This window comes from Miscanthus floridulus, chromosome 3 (assembly GCF_019320115.1).
Source record: "Miscanthus floridulus cultivar M001 chromosome 3, ASM1932011v1, whole genome shotgun sequence".
Lineage (NCBI taxonomy): Eukaryota > Viridiplantae > Streptophyta > Magnoliopsida > Poales > Poaceae > Miscanthus > Miscanthus floridulus.
In genome coordinates, this window is record NC_089582.1 from 52,705,877 (window position 1) to 52,722,373 (window position 16,497).

Sequence of the window (16,497 nt, forward strand, 5' to 3'; positions counted from 1 at the left end):
TCACACCTATCCTTTTGGGTTAGTGTAGTTGGAGGGTGGCTGACTATAGGTAACATTTGGCAAGATGGACCTTATTTGAGCCTACAAGTGTGAGGTTGTACTAGTATCTATAATGCACTATTAGTGGCCTCTGTTGGCTTCTTTATTTGGTATTGTTCATGGTTTCTTTTATTTCTATTGGATTCTGTTCTTTTGGCTCCATTTACTACATCATTTGTCATTGTTGCCTTATCTTTGGCCATGAAACTCAGCCATACAGTGGTAGCAGCATAGATGAATGATGATACTATTGTTGCATGGCTGTGTCCTATGGCCAAAGCTTATGTCTGTTACTTATGACCTATTGGTTTTGTTTCTTTTGATTGGTGGTAACTGTGGGAAATCTATAAGGCCTATGATGCAAACAATGTATTCATGAGGTGGCAACCTTGTTTAATTGGTTCTTCATGGTTTTCATCACTGCCATGGAACCCTATGTGCGCCCATCCATTCACTTATCAATAGCACCTTGTATCTTATGCTGATGGCAGTGAATGGATGCGCACAATAGGGTTCAATGGCAGTCATGACCCTAGATTTGCACTTATTTGGTGTCTGCCCTGTTTACTTGATTATTCTAATTTGTCATGTATGTCATCACATCCATGTGACACATCCATACCCTAGCAACAACCCCTTCTTTCTTGTGCTGATGGTAGTGTATGGATGTGCACATGGATTCCATGGCAGCCATGAGCTTGGATTTGCTGCACTACTAGTTTTTATTTTCTATGGCAGCCACCAATGATTTGAATTAAAAGAACACCACCACATTCTAAAGCTAAGGCCAACCTTTTATTACAATGCCTGTGATGTCAATTCTCTTACATATGAACTTGATGATGCTGGTCATCAGTGGGGGACTTAAGATCATCGATTTGTTTCACCGCAAACCGTAGATCTTCAAGTTCCACACTCATGGCTAGTTTCACACTTTACATTTGACTAAGGCTAAACCACTATTTCATTTAACAGAAATGACAGCGTACTATGTTGTTTTCAATGTGAAGGCTCCTAGGATTTACCTGAGTTGGCAGGAGTGCAGTAAGCATGTTCTTGGGGTGAGAAATGTTATATATAAGAAGTATAGCAACTATGAGCAGGCTGTTAGAGATTATCAGGTAGTCATGAGAGATGTCCATCCATCTCATGGAGTAGCACCTCCCCTCCCCTATGATTCTGTCCCTCATGATGATTTTGCTCCAATCATTCCTCCTTCTGATGGTAATGGTAAGGTTGGTTGGTGGAAGAAGGTGTTAATCACCTCACTTGTTATCTTGGTGGTTGGACTATGGATGAAGGGGGGCAAAACTGGCAGCTATGACTTCCCCTCTTAGGCCTGTGATGACTACAACTACATGATGGATGAGCTGCTGCTGTGTCTTACTGATTTCTGTCTTCCATTTTTGTTACCTATCTCCTTTGTGTTGTTCAAGGACTGTTGATTATTGATTAGGCTACTGATGTTGTTATTTTGCCTTGCTTCATTAGTACTTTTGTAAAGTTAGAAGTTATGACTCCATGCTTATTTACCTAATTAGTCTGAGGCCTATTGGTTATGTAATGTTGCATTACTCTTATCTATCACCTATCTGTTGATTAATGTTGGCTGCTCTCCATGGTTGCTGGCCTAGCTGGGGATCAGACAAGATCTAGGAATGGCAGTTGGTGGTAGTTGGCCTTGGGCCTAGCTCCTAGCTATGGAATCAAACACAATCTTCTTTGGGCCTGGTCAGTTTGGTACAGGCCATCAAACAAGGGGCCTTACACTGGGTCAGCCAGGCTATGGTTGGTCTGGGCCTAGCTTGTGGGCCTGGCTACCTTCAGGCAACGCTCCAAACACACCCTTGATTGCCGAAGCCCAATTTATGGACACCGGTAGGGTCGGTTGGGGTACCGTGGTGCATTGGCGCTTAATTGAAGTGGTGACGGTTTGGGTGCTACGTATATGCGTCGTTCAAGGAGGTCAGGTTGACCACTACGAACATCATAGCTTTGTGTGACCTTTCAAATTCCATGTTGAGTAATCCTTAAAAAATACATGCATTCAATTTACGATAATGCTACTGTACAAGCATCCTGACGTCATTAAAAATATAGGACGCATGCATGCTCTCTCAACATCGGGGGTGTTTAAATCCAGGGGCTAAAGTTTAGGGGTGTCACATCGGGTGTCAAATGGGAGTGTTCGGATAGTAATAATAAAATAAATTACACAAGTCGGTAATCCGTGAGACGAATTTATTAAGCCTAATCAATCTGTCATTAGCACATATGTTACTGTAGCAATACATTATCAAATCATGGACTAATTAGGCTTTAAAAATTAGTCTCGATCTATGCATTTAGTTTCGTAATTAGTCTATATTTAATACTCCATGCATGTGTCCAAACATCCGATGTGATAGGGACTAAAGTTTAGGAGAGGGAAACAAACAAGGCCTGAGTCTCTCTCCTCCCTATCCACTCATTCTTATCCATGCTTTTCACCACACATGAGCCTCTTTCTAGTTCCCACTAGTATTCACCAAAACATACACCCCTTGACCTCTCCCCTCCCCTCCTCTCTCTCTTGCGCTCCCATGGCGCAGTAGCCCTTCAAGACGGCAGTGCTTGAGCCCGACGTGGGGCAGCATGGATCCTCCGATGGGGTCCCTCACTCTTCCTTGTTCGCAAACTCCTTCATGGTGGGAGTGTCCTCTCTAATAATGAGCTCGTCCATGGTGAGATCCATGGAGGTGGCGTGATCGGTGTTGCAGGGGAGTGGGCGGCTCTCCTTTTACCTTGACGTGGTAGCCTCCCCACCCCCAGTGGTGCCCTCTTTTACCTCGGCGACCGAGCTCCCCCCACCTAGGGCGGCCATGGTACTCATCGCCCTACCCCCACCGTTGCCACCGAGCCAGGCCCAGTACTGGTAGCGCTGGTGGCGGTGGTGCTCGTGCGTCGCTGCTCGCCGCTAGCTCTGACCCCAACGACGGGAATGGACCGGCCTAGGTTTTCCCTCCCCTATGTTGCAAATGTATGTATCAGGTGTTTCATTCGTTTCAAAGGTATGTTGCGGTTGTTTCTTATGGATGTTGCAAAAGTAGATCAGGGAATATTGCATATGTTGCAAGTGTTTCAGAGGCATGTTGCAAGAGCTTGTTTAAAATGTTTCATCTATTTCAGACGTATGTTGCAAGCGTTTTTTATCTGGATATTGCATATGTTTCACACCTATGTTGCAAGAGTTTGTTCGAAATGTTTCAGCTATTTCAGTCGTATGTTGCAATAAGTGTTTTTATGTTGCAATTTGTAAGTGTTTTATCTGGATGTTACATACGTTTCACACACATGTTGCAATTGTATGTTTCAAATATTTCATCTACTTCAGTCGTATGTGGCTTCCAAGTGTTTCATGTTTTAGAGGTGGAGAGTCCTAGGGGCACAGCTTGGGCGCCGGGGGATGGGGCGCGGCGAGCCATGGGCCAGTGGTCGGGGCGTGACGCACCTAGGATCCTACGGACAGGGTGTGCTCGTCCTCATGCCGACTCTCGGGTCCCGCCCAGAGATAGAGGAGGGCGTTAGGGGGAAGGAGCAGCGGGCGCGACTTTTCCCATGGGCGTCCGGACTCGCGGCTTTTCACACGTTTTTATTCGGATGTCCGAGCGCTAGTATCCTTTTAATTTAACTTCTGGCTAGCATTGTGTGACCTTTCAAATTCCATATTGAGTAGTCCTCATGAATATTTGTTCAAAGCAAAAGAGTGTTTTTTCGCGTGTAAGATTTTGTTCTAGTTTTTGTCGCTCCATAGTTTGTAAAAACAGAGTCCAAATTTGGATAGAGCAACGAGAGAATTGTACGAGTTTAGGTCTTGCTCCGGAACTCTAAACTATATGGATAATTGTATGAGTTTACTCGATCCTCTTTAGGACGATGAAAAGTTTATCATTCTTATTAATGATAGGCTTTATAACTTTTCCACGTTTACACTACTTGCAACATCCCCTGAATGTTGCAACATCATTCTTATTAATGATCGGGGGATGTTGCACATGGAGAGATAGGCATGATGCATATGTTACAAGTGTTTCAGAGGCACGTTGCATATATCCCTCCGTTCCGTTTTACCGGGCGTGAGCGCGTTTTTGAGAATGGCCGTTTTACCTAGCGTACACCGCAACATGCGCTGCTATTAAATGGTACGCAGCAGTTATCAAGCGTTTTATTTGCTTTTCTCAGTCCATGCATGCGTGCATGTATAATTAATCTCTTTTTTTTAAACGATGTATAATTGATCTCTAATTCTATTGGGCGCTTCTCCTCCCTTTGGTGCATGTCATTGATAACGGCTCCACTAAGGCCCCGTTTAGATTCCAAAATTTTTTAAATGTAGACGAAAAACAAAACTAATTGCACAGTTAGGTGAGAAATCACGAGACGAAACTTTCGAACCTAATTAGTCCATAATTAGATACTAATTACCAAATACAAACGAAAGTGCTACAATAGCCAAACAGTAGCCAAACCTAAAAAATTTTGGGAACTAAACACGCCCTAAATAAAGGGGGAGCTAGAAAACAAAGCTGGATTAAATTTTTCTTGGTATGTAGAATACTAGTGTTGTGGACTTTTAGAGTTCCCTCTATTTTTTTTCTTAGTATAAGACGCACGTAAGAAACCGATTCTAGTAAGCACGAGTAGCACGATAGCTAATGAACTGTCCCTACAAAAATATTTTTAGAGACCCATCGGTTAAGTGGACCGTCCCTATAAATAAACTATTTTCAGAAACGGTTACATTAAGAGAGCCGTACGCCCATACCTAGAAATTATAATTTTTAGGAGCGACTATCTTAAACTGATCGTCCCTAGAAATAAGACTGATTTTTTGAAGGGTTGTGTTAAGCATCGCACCTAAAAGTGTTATTTTGAAATCTAGCTATATTTGTACCCTCTATAAAAATTGGTGAGCGCCAACTAAATTTGAATTGGACCTGAAAACCATGTTGAACCTCTCTCCATTATTTCTCTCCTTTGTCTTATCTCTTGGCGTGCGCGTGGTGTGCTAGTATTCTCTTTTGCCCTATCTCTCCTCCATTATTTCTCTCCTCTCAATCTCTCACTTATCTTTCCTTCCTCTTTCTCTTTCACACAGCCATGGAGGAGAAGGTGGAACATGGCTCCGCGTGCCAGGCACACACGACTCCCAGCGGGCATGACTAGAGAGGTAGGAGCGGGCGGCACCGTGCAACAACGTTGGTTAGAGCCGCGGCGTAACTGTGTGGGCTTTGTGTGCGCGCGATGTGGCGCGAGCAACTCCGAATGCCGCGACGGCGCGGGATGGAGCGACGGCGCGGGCTGGCTGGTGCGGCTGCACAGTGGCATAGTGCGGGCTGGAGCGGCAGCACAGCGCGACAACGAAGGGCTGGGCTAGCACGGTTGAGCAACGACGAGCTGACCGGTGTGGCAACGACACGCTGGGCTACCACAATGGAGCAACGGTAGTCTGGCGAGCAGCCAGCTCCCTCTCTTTTTGTGTGTGTTTGAAAATCAATTTTGAAAGTCGGATTGCTTAAGCTGACCGATACTGCAAATATGGCCCCGTTCGCTTGTCTTAAAAATGGCTTATTCGGCTTCTTTTTTTCACCTGGAACAGTGTTTTTCTCTCACAACAATTCAGCCGGAACAGTGTTTTTCAGCCAGTTTCAGTCAAATTTCAGACCAGCGAACGGGGCCTATATCTTCAGTAGCGGTGGTTGTAGGACAACCATCCTTAGACATTATTTCGAGGATCGGTTCATTTAAGGCAAACCACTCCTACTAGGAATAATATTCTTAGAGATAGCTCATCAACGCACCAATAGAGGTGCCCTTACAATGCATTTTCTTCACTCTCTTCCTCTCTCTATCATTCGTCTCAACATAAAGTCGACTTACATCCCTTTATTATACTTGTGTAACACAGCAATACTCTACACCCACCACCACCAAGTGTCGTGCAGACTGTCCAGCCCGCTAGGGCCCCCGATGCTTTAGGACGCCAATCTCCACCCCACTCTAACACTCCAACCCCCACCTCACCAGTTGCGGTCCTTACATATTGCAGTTTAGAAATCTAAAGATCACTTCGATCATAAAGGAAGACTGAGCCAAGCCAGACGTTTGGGCTCCCCAGTCTATCAAGTTAGAGCATCTCCAACGGAGATCATAAACATGTCCTTGCTCTTACTTTTTTCGCAAAAAAAAAACATAGTTCAATAGGGCCCCAACTCAAGTCACTATATTATGGAGGCCTCAAAATCTTCCCATCAGCCCCATCTACTAGGAGTGCGTTGGGAGCTCCCTACTTACAAAATTTCATTTTCTTGCACTAACTCCCTCTTGCGCATCTTTTTTTTTCATCCCTACTATGTCCTGCATCGCCGCCCTATTCACTCATACCATGCGACCACCGAGGCCGAGCCCATCCCTCCCCATTGAAGTCCCCCCCTTTAGGCATGCCGCCACCAAGGCCAAGTCCGCCCCTCCCATTGACATCCTCTTCTCTACCATGAGGTGGGGACAGCAGCAAGGGAATAGGAGAGGGGAAAAATAAAGAATGATAAGAGTAATGTGGGTCTAAAAAATAGGAACCCTAATTTGAAGATTACTAGGTCTAAAAATATAGGAACCCTAATTTGAAGGTTACTAGTGGAGTTGAGCTCAATAAACAAAACCGTTAGAGGTAGGAAAATCCTCAAAACCTAAATAAATAAAGACCCTATTTTAGGAGCTATTGTGGAAGTTGCTCAACTGTGACACATAACTTTGGTTTTCATTTTCCAAACATAAAACACAAGGCTGCCATGACTGATTCACGTCACTTTGTTTTGTCCTAAGTTTAACTTCTTTAATGTTTTAACTAAATCTATAGAAATAAATACCAATATTTACACCACCAATTAGTTTCATTCAATGTATCATGCGATATATCTTACACTTATTTGGTATCTTAGATATCAATATGTATTTCTACAAACTCTTGAACTTATTTGGGGTTCCAGACGTCCATATCTATATTTCTATAAACTTGATCACAGTTTAAGAATTTTAGCTTACAACAAAGCAAAAGTGAATTGTCATTTGGGAGGAAATACATGATAACCAGCATGGTAGGCAAGGCAGCAACGCCACGCCAAATGCAAAAAGTCCAGATCATCCTGCATCTATTCTTCAAGCAGCGAATTCTGAAACCTACAAACAGTTGGTATAGGTAGAGAAGGTAAAAAAAAATAACTTCCAGCCTACTGCATATACCATTATGTGGCGCAAACATCATGCCACGAACTGGTCGCCACAAACAGTAGCATGCTGTACCCAACTGAGAATGCTACAGAACAAATATCCAAAATACTCTCAATGACACAGAGAATCCTTATAAAAAAAGACTCATAGAATGTGCTGATTGAATGTATGCCGAGGGTCCCATCACATGTGACTGGTTTCAGCTCACAGGTTGCGAGGCTGGCTCTGCGGGGGCTGGTGCAGGTCTTTGTTGAAGGAGAGGCGAAAGCGCCTTCACAACTATGCTCATGTTGGGCCTGAACTCTGCTTCGTATTGCACGCATAGAGCTGCCACTGCAGCAAGCTGCAGGGAGAGTCCAAGGGATTACATCAATAAAAGATGGCCAAATTAACGTAAAACATCATTCACAAAGACGTGTATGAAGGGGGGGGGGGGGGGGGGGGGGGGGGGGGAGGGGGGAGGTAAAATGTTAACCTTAGCGACTCCCTTTGGAGGATATTTTCCCTTCAACCTGGGATCCACACATTGCTTCACCTTGTCTTCGCTTAACCTTGGAGTAGCCTGAAAGAAACAAACAAATGTACAAAGTCAGAATGAATACTTCCCTACCTTTTTCTGATCTAGCTTCTGGGGTTTACTGACAAAAGACCATCACCAATTCTGACCCGATCAGAATCAGTTCTCACTTTTCAGTAAGACTTGGTGCCTAGATACTAATTGGCTGATGAATAGAACCTGAGAGTGGATTGATTTGCCTATGTTTCTACCTCAAGTAACATCTAAACAACTAGGCTTTTTTTGAGAAACCAAGTCAGCATGTCAATAGCAGTATCCAGTAAAAACTAGGCTATTTTTGCGAAACCATATGTCAGTATGGCAATAGCAGTACTATTGTACAACACATAAGCAACCATTCTCCAATGCAAGTTAGCAAAATTACTTACCCATGTGACTAAACTTTGTTGTCCTCGAGGCATTGTGTGATCTACTGGTTTCCTTCCAGTCAAAAGTTCCAAAAGAACTACACCAAAGCTGTAGACATCGCTTTTCTGTGTCAGCTGGCCAGTCATAGCATATCTGTACCAAACAGCGCCAAATTTAGAAAGGCACAAAGAAAATCAGGGTTTAAATATTTCTACAGTTCATGCATAAAAAAACTAGTTTCACCACAATGTTACAATATAAATCCTTGATCTTGCTTCATTTATGTTACTGTAACCCTATCATTAGTTGATTAATTAATTATGATATGAAGCAACATTAATAACTGATCAAGCAATGTAATCAATCCAAAATAACCAATCAAGAGCAGAAACAAATGTAAGCTTGGTATTCAAAAGATCATGGATAAAAAAATATTTTCACCACAATGTTGCAACATAAATCATTGATCCTGCTAGATTTATGTTACTGTAACCCTATCATTAGTTGATTAATTAATTATGATATGAAGCAACACAAATAACAGATCAACCAATGTAGTAAATACAAAATAACTAATCAAGGGCACAAACAAATGTAAGACTGGTATTCAAAAGTTCCAAAAGAAATGTCAGCATGTCTTGATAGCAAAAGAAAATGCAAGACATGAACAAACCATGCAGCCCACATTATCTTGGGCACACTATTGAAACCAAGAAAACACCTTATCAAAAAAAATCAAGATAACAAAAACAAGGAGGCGAGCCTCTTGCACCCAAATTTCTTCAAGAAATTATGTGGGTGTATCCTGTCATGTCAGCGTGCATTTAGGGAATACAAATACAACAATTTAAGATCAAGTAGGGATGCCATAAAAGGTTGTTCACTAGGTTGTTGATCAATTAAATGGCACTGATTTAATTTGCAATGTGAAGTTCTGCGAAAGGCTTTTTCCAGCGTGGTGTTTCTTTCCTGATTGCTGCTCTCCTTTACAGTTTGTTTTCTTTCTTCCCTTGGTTTTCCTTTTGACTTAGGTTGCTTCCCCTATATAAACAGCAGGTCCTGCCAGTTTACATTAAAAAAAGCTCTGCAAAAGGCTCCAAAATGTGTACTAAATCCATATATAGCGCATTTGGTATACATGGGATACGATAGCCAGTAGCATATGGCAAATTATCGTTTTCAGGTGGCCTGCCAGGATGTTAAAATACACTATCTTGACATATTAGTTTTGTTGTTCAACATTCTTAAAAATGAAATAATCAAGCACATGTACTAGAGTTTTTTGGTCAACACAGGTAGCTACCTTTTTGAAATATTGAAGATAAAAGGGACTAATGACCCAAAGATTAGCAGTTCAGGTTCAATACTGATGGTATTTAATATTTGCTATCAGTTCAAGAAAACCTACTGTGACTGCTGACTGTAATATATTATCAATGCCGCACTGGGTAACCTAGTGTGAAAAACAATCCCTATGGTGCACTCCACAGAAACAACTATTGTACACAGATGAAAAACAAGTAATGTGGTAGCTATGTCACTATATGATGGCATATCCACTTTACAAGCGGTTATGTTAATATACAATGGGAAATCACTACCAAAAACACGTCCTTATACGAATAACATATATATATATAGCCATTGCTTTCATTAATATATTGCAGCAGTAAGTGGTCTTTTTAGGATATGTAGTTACAAGTGATTTAGAGTACAATTGTGCAAACAAAGTTCTGTCATAATATTCACATCATCTACCTAGACAAGGTCCAGCTTTTCTTAATAGGAATGCATTTCATTCTGTTAACCAAATGGCACAATTAAAACGCTGGCCATCTGACTATACAAAATTCAGTGCCTAGCCAACCCAAGTACTGTTGTCATGCAGGGGTTCATGCCTTGCAAGGACATTGTCTGGCTTTGTTAATGGAACTAATGATTTCAAAAACAGTAATGCTATAAATCAGCATACTTGCTAGTGCATGGGTTAGAAGTTCTTGTACTTGTATGTATCCTCATAAGAAAGTAGAATTCGACATTTTTTATATGTAATAATTATGCAGATAGATGACGGCTAGGGAAAACAAAAGATGGCCATAGGTTTTTATATGTAGTTATGTGCATAAATGATTGCAGGAAGAAAAGTGACCCAAAGGTTGACTAGCATCATAGCATGTACTACAGTTACCAGGTAAATTGACCTTGACTTGATTTACAGTACATGGTATGGGTTCAATACTACATTTAGGTTCTATGGCGTTGGTGTGTTCCATATTCCTAGCAAATGGTATAGATAAATAATTTTCTGTTCAACACAAGGATCAAGAGTACTGGTTAAGGCAATCATTTGTCTTTTGACAGAGGCTGCCTGTACATCATGGGTTCGCAATATGGTTTTCGTTTTTTTGAAAAAAAAAATGTGCCTTCAGTTGTTGGCATGCATGTGTGCTTCCCAACTGCCACATCTTTGAAGAATGAGTCAATGATAACCTTTTTTTGTGAAAGCTTGAACCATGATAACTCAAGTAACAAAACTGTCAGTTACATATTTCACAAGAAAAAAAAAAACCTTGTCACCATAGCAATCAAAAAGATAGGCATGCTAAAATAGTAGCTAATAACATGAGCACAATTGCACTAACTACCAGTTGAATCATTATAAAGAATATAAAGTCATTAAGGTGGCAGTCAGGGCTTAACTAAACTGGCATGAAAGCTACACTAAGTTCAAGGTATGAACTAGGAAATCTACAGTTGAGCTGAGAAAGCTGCAGTCAGAGTAACATTGATGAAACTGAATGTGTCACAAAGAAGATAATTATTATGAATAAGGATATTAGACAATTACTCAGGTGCATGATATCCAAAAGTTCCCAATACACGAGTTGAATGGAGCCGAGCTGCCATATCTGGTGCTTGGTTCAAAAGATTGAAGTCTGCAATTTTTGCCTTGAAATCCTCAAACAGCAGTACATTGCTTGATCTGATGTCCCGATGGATGATTGAAGGCTGAACCTTTTCATGCAGATATTCTATACCTTTTGCAGCCTCAATAGCAATTTTGACCCTCTGCATCCAGTCAAGTACAGGTCCAGGCTGCGCGCCTTGAACGCCTTTTCTTCCTGTTGTACAAAGGAATATGATGCAGGTCCATCACAGATGAGTACGACATCCTAAAGAATATAATGTGTGGACATGTGACATGAAAAGGGTACTGGATGCTTAACGTCTTACCATGTAAAACATCATGAAGCGATCCCATGGTTGCAAATTCATATGTGAGTATACGATAATTCCCATCCACACAGTAACCCAACATCTCAACAAGATTTTCATGCTTTAGCTTTGATGCCAGTGAGACCTGCAACACAGAGAACATATGTATTTTCTCATGCTTCCCCTTCTGACATTATCAACAACGTATGGGGAATATGAACAAGAAGCTTAAAGTGCTGTCAGTGCCCACCTGTTTCAGGAACTCATCATTAGGCTCATTTTCAGATGCATCAAGTTTTTTAACTGCCGCTTGCCTCCCATCATCCAAAGTGGCATGATATACTCGTCCATAAGAACCTTCACCAATCAGAGCACTCGATCCAAAATCATCAGTCTTTTGTTTCAAATCATCCAACGACAATTCAGGGACATCAATTGTAGGAGGGGAGAACTCTGGCTCAGGTTGACTAACAGGAGGTTTTGAAGACTTCTGCTTGGCTGAAAAGATAAAAGTTAAATCAGCAAAGACTCCGAGATATAATCATATAAATGATGTAACTAAAAGGTGATACACAAGGATTTAATAGTTAATACATACTCCCTCTGCTCCAAATTATAAGACATTTTGGATTTTCAAGATACATTGCTTTTACTATGTTACTATGTATCTAGGCATAGTGTATATATCTAAGTGCATAGCAAAAATTATGTGTCTAGAAAGCCAAAACATCTTATAATTTGGAATGGAGGGAGTAGGTCTCAAATTAGTCATTCAAACAAATTCTAGCAAAAAACCTTGGAAACTTCTGTTCAAAGAGAGGACAGAGGCAGCGTACTTGCAATAAGACAAATAACACAAGGAAGAATAAAAATAAAACACATGTATTATGAGCATTGTATGACTTGGGTCCCTTAAAAAGAGGAGATTGATCAATGCTAAGCATATATATGACATAGTAAGAACTAGGTATGGTGTTCCAACACTTCTTTGTCTACCTTCCAACACAGCAAATTAGGTCCCCCAAAAATAACAGGGGCAAACTGTGCCAACCCAAAGGCAACAAGTAGAAATAGGGTTCTGACACAGTTTTGTCTGCATAGACAGGTGTGCATGTGATATGAGATGGGAAACACTATAATGAGCTTCTTGCATCTGATGACTATGTTCAAGCATTTTATATAGAGAAAATATGACGGTATCTTTGTATCTGCTATCTACCCATTTGATATAGGAAACTAAGACATATCCTTGTATTTGGCAGTCTTAATAAAATTATAATAAGAAACACTATGATGGTACCATTGAATTTTCTCTGCATTAATTTCCTATGAGAAACACTATGATGGTTGACTTATATATCAAGTTGCTAGCCAGTCCCCGAAATACCATTGAATTTTCTCTGCATCAATATTGATCTACCTCATCTTTGTGTGTGAATCCAGCAATAATCTGATTCATATTAAAAAAATTGGAAACTTTCTGTGAATAGCCAGAAAACTGCTTCCAGCTATTCTTCAGACTCAATACAGCTGAAGTTTCCTAATTCCCATGAAACGTCAAGAGAGAACAAAAGGTTGGTTCCTACATAACCTTCAACTGGCCCAGTCATACCAGAATTCACAAAACCAAACAAAGACAAGCGTTGAAAGCAAGCAACGTACGGTCTATCTTATTGCTCTGAGCTTTGGCCTGCTCCTTGTCGTGGCCATCTTCCTCATCGTCAAAGTGGCAGTTACAACATAACCACTTCATATCGCCGTCCCGTCACCTGTCGCCACTTCAGTACATGCAACAGAAACGCAAAACAGAGTTATCCATAAATGGAAAGTTCAGAAAGAAGGCATTGCTCATACACAGCCAGCATGGCTACATGCAATCAATCCGTCAATCAATAGGTACCGGCGTACAACCCGTCCGTACTCATCACACAAATTTGGTAAGGCGGTTAGCATGAATGCTAGACCTATTTGATGTGTGAGCTAACAAATCTGTTCACATAAATAGCAGGCCGATAGCAGTCCAAGTCTGAGAATAACTTCAACAAAGACGGTACCATTTCGAGAGGTTTTGGGGTTATCCATTTCAGATAGTAGTATATATTCACTATTCAGGTCAGTGGACGAGTGATTGCAGCAATGCGAGTCGCTTTTAGCCAGCCTTTTCCAGAAGCGCGTGGAGAGCAGTACTAGTACATCCGGGAACCGAAAGGATATTCCAAGAAAAAAAAAATCCACTATAAGACCAAGTTCCTCCGCTATTACCAGGGGCGACCTTTGGTGTTTCCACCAATCCCAAAAGAAATTAACAAAAATACTCGGTACTACAGCATCAATCAAGCAAGCAAATCCATGAACCCGGAAGAGGATTGGATTGGAGGAGCGTTCGCGCATCCGCCCCAGGCAAGGAAAATTTGGATTCGAGGGCACACGAGCGTGGAAAGAGATACAGATAATCTCCCCAAACTGAACTGATCTCAACTCGAAAAAGCAAGCGGTCAATCCGAGGAAAGAAATAGTTAGGGCTTCCTTACCAGCGACCGACGAAACCAGTCGAGGACCCGTCGGGACGGACGGACGGACGGCGGAGGGAGGGATCCTCGCTTAGCGCCGGCACCTACGACGGAGGCGGAGGACGAGCAGAAGGGGGAGACGCTGCGGGCTGCGGACTGCGGACTGCGGTGCGTGCTGTCCCCCAGTAAACTGAAGTCTGGGCGCGAGCCGTGCAGGGCGCGTGTCTCGGCGGAACAAGAGGGGGAGAATGGTGCGACCTGCGGGACCACACAGCAGACTTTTTTTTTTTCCCTTTGGATTTGGATTGGATGGACTCATGGACGGCCATGGCCAGGTTTAGGGAAGCCGCCAATGCAGTCGTCGAGATTTTAAATTTGGAAGAGTTTTAGGGTCTCCTGAAGCCGGACTGTTAAAATATAATATACATTAGGATTTCTCAACTGGAGTGCTTCACGGAATGTCTAAATCTCTGTAATTCATATTAAATTATTGAGTAAAAATGTAGCAGCGGATCTTAAACTTGGCCGCAAACGTCGTTTAGGTCTCTAAACTCTTAAACTATACATTGTGGTATTTAAATTTAGCTAGAAGTGTCATCTAGCTAGAAACTAAGCATGTCCGCCGTCACAAGCCCAAACGAATCACGCACAGCCCATCCTTGGCCCTAGGCCCTAGCACCGACGTTGATGACGTCCAACACGAGGTATGAGTGATACAACATGTTATGTTTGTACAACTTGTAGTCCTTGTGCGTCGCCTTTCTATATGCTCCGCTATAGATTTCATGCTTACTTTAACGCCTAGGCTACACTGGATTACGGGGAATGTACCAGTGTGCCGCAGGCTGTGTGAAGCCCCTCTGCTCGCCATTTCACCAAGTCGGGTAGCAAGGGTGAGAAGCAAGCTGAACAATGACACCATCATAAATAGTTGTTGTTGGATGTGCACATAAGACCTGATTGCTCCGCAATGGAGCCAATAAACTTCCTTAAAATTTCAAAATTACTAGTGTTGTGATAATTGGAGCTTGTTGGGTTTTACCTGGATGGATTAATTCGAGCATCCAAATTAATTTATGTTTGTACCATACGGGTCCTGTTCGCTTCTTTTATAATCCGTACGTTTCAGCTTGTTTTTTTAGCCGGAACAATGTTTTTCTCAAACAACAAATCGGCCGGAACAGTGTTTCGGCTTATTTTTTCAGCGAAACGAATGAGGCCACTATTTTACATAAAAGATTTAAAAGGGCAAATTAAATTTGGATAACATGTTGTAGAAAGACAGTTTGGACATTTTGTTTTACTAAATAGGATACGTTCCCGGTTTAGGAAAAATTACTCTAGGATAAGAAAAAGTGTTCTACCATCACTAAAAGATTGTTCGAGGTCAGAAATGTCAAGAGAAAATTTTCAGGACAAGGGAAAAATGTTTCAGGTTAGGAGAAAATGTTAAGAAGACTGAAATGAATGAAAAGGGAAAATAAATGGGAAGAAAACAAAACAAAACAAAAGCTCATTTAATGGAGAAAAAATAAACAAAAATGAAAAATGTTCCGTGACGGAGAAATAAAAATAAAACAGAAGAAGGATGGAACAAAAAATTATTCTAGTGGAACAACAAAAGAATTATATACCCTAAACAAATCATACAAACTTGTGTTGACAATAATATTCAACTGAACAAAATATGTTTCTCATGGAATTAAAAATTGCACATTAGGAACGAATCATACGAGCTCACAGAACAAGAAGATTATACTATGTGACAATCTTAACAACAAATATTCAGTTGGAAAAACTAATATTTTGGTCAAACAAACATTTTTACTAGGGAACTAAAATTTGTACACCCAACAAAACATAACTCATCAAACAAAAAACAAACTATTTTTATATGTTACCAATATTATAAAATGCAAAGAATAAATATTAATGCAAATAAGTTACAATGTTGAATATACACATACGGAACAAAAACTATGTTATCTAGAACAAAAGTATGTATGCATGGAACAATAAAATTCACAATAGAACAAATTAGAGTATACCATGGGACTAATAAAAGGGATAAAGTAGCATACAATATTATAATAATAACGAGATAATTTAATTATATTGGTGTAATGATTTTTCAATGAATCGAACAAATTAAAAAGTATACCTGGAGCAAATATAATAGAGAAGAAAAATTACCCTAACCCCACTAAAAACATTATTGGGCCAAAACATATACAATATGTGAGCTGAACTAACATGGGCCAAAATAGAACAACAAAATCAGGGTTTTGAAAAAATTCAACCCACGAAGAACCTCTTCTCCCATTGCTTGTGGGCTCATTTGATCGTGTATGCTTCCTCTACGAAATCCCTATGCATTGGACTTCTTTTTTTTAGGGGATGCATTGGACTTCTTCGGTAGATGGACTCCTCGTCTCCTCCTCACTTCATTGCACTATTTAGGCATTACACTATTTAGGGTACGTTTAGCTGCAGTAAGCATGTTAAATACATGTACATTTGACTCATTTCGTTTTACTTTAG

At 41.0% G+C, this 16,497-nt stretch overlaps 1 protein-coding gene across 1 annotated transcript; it reads right to left on the reverse strand.

Moving 5' to 3' along the window:
- Positions 1-7,142: 7,142 nt before the first annotated feature.
- On the reverse strand, positions 7,143-14,171 carry LOC136541654 (PTI1-like tyrosine-protein kinase 1). Its single transcript, XM_066533647.1, has 8 exons — positions 13,978-14,171; positions 13,109-13,224; positions 11,697-11,944; positions 11,465-11,591; positions 11,079-11,352; positions 8,251-8,383; positions 7,781-7,867; positions 7,143-7,648 (listed from the first exon to the last, which is right to left on the reverse strand). The coding sequence occupies exons 2-8, from the start codon at positions 13,197-13,199 to the stop codon at positions 7,505-7,507; spliced, it is 1,104 nt and encodes a 367-aa protein (XP_066389744.1). The 5' UTR covers positions 13,200-13,224; positions 13,978-14,171; the 3' UTR covers positions 7,143-7,504.
- Between the last annotated feature and the right edge of the window lie 2,326 nt (positions 14,172-16,497).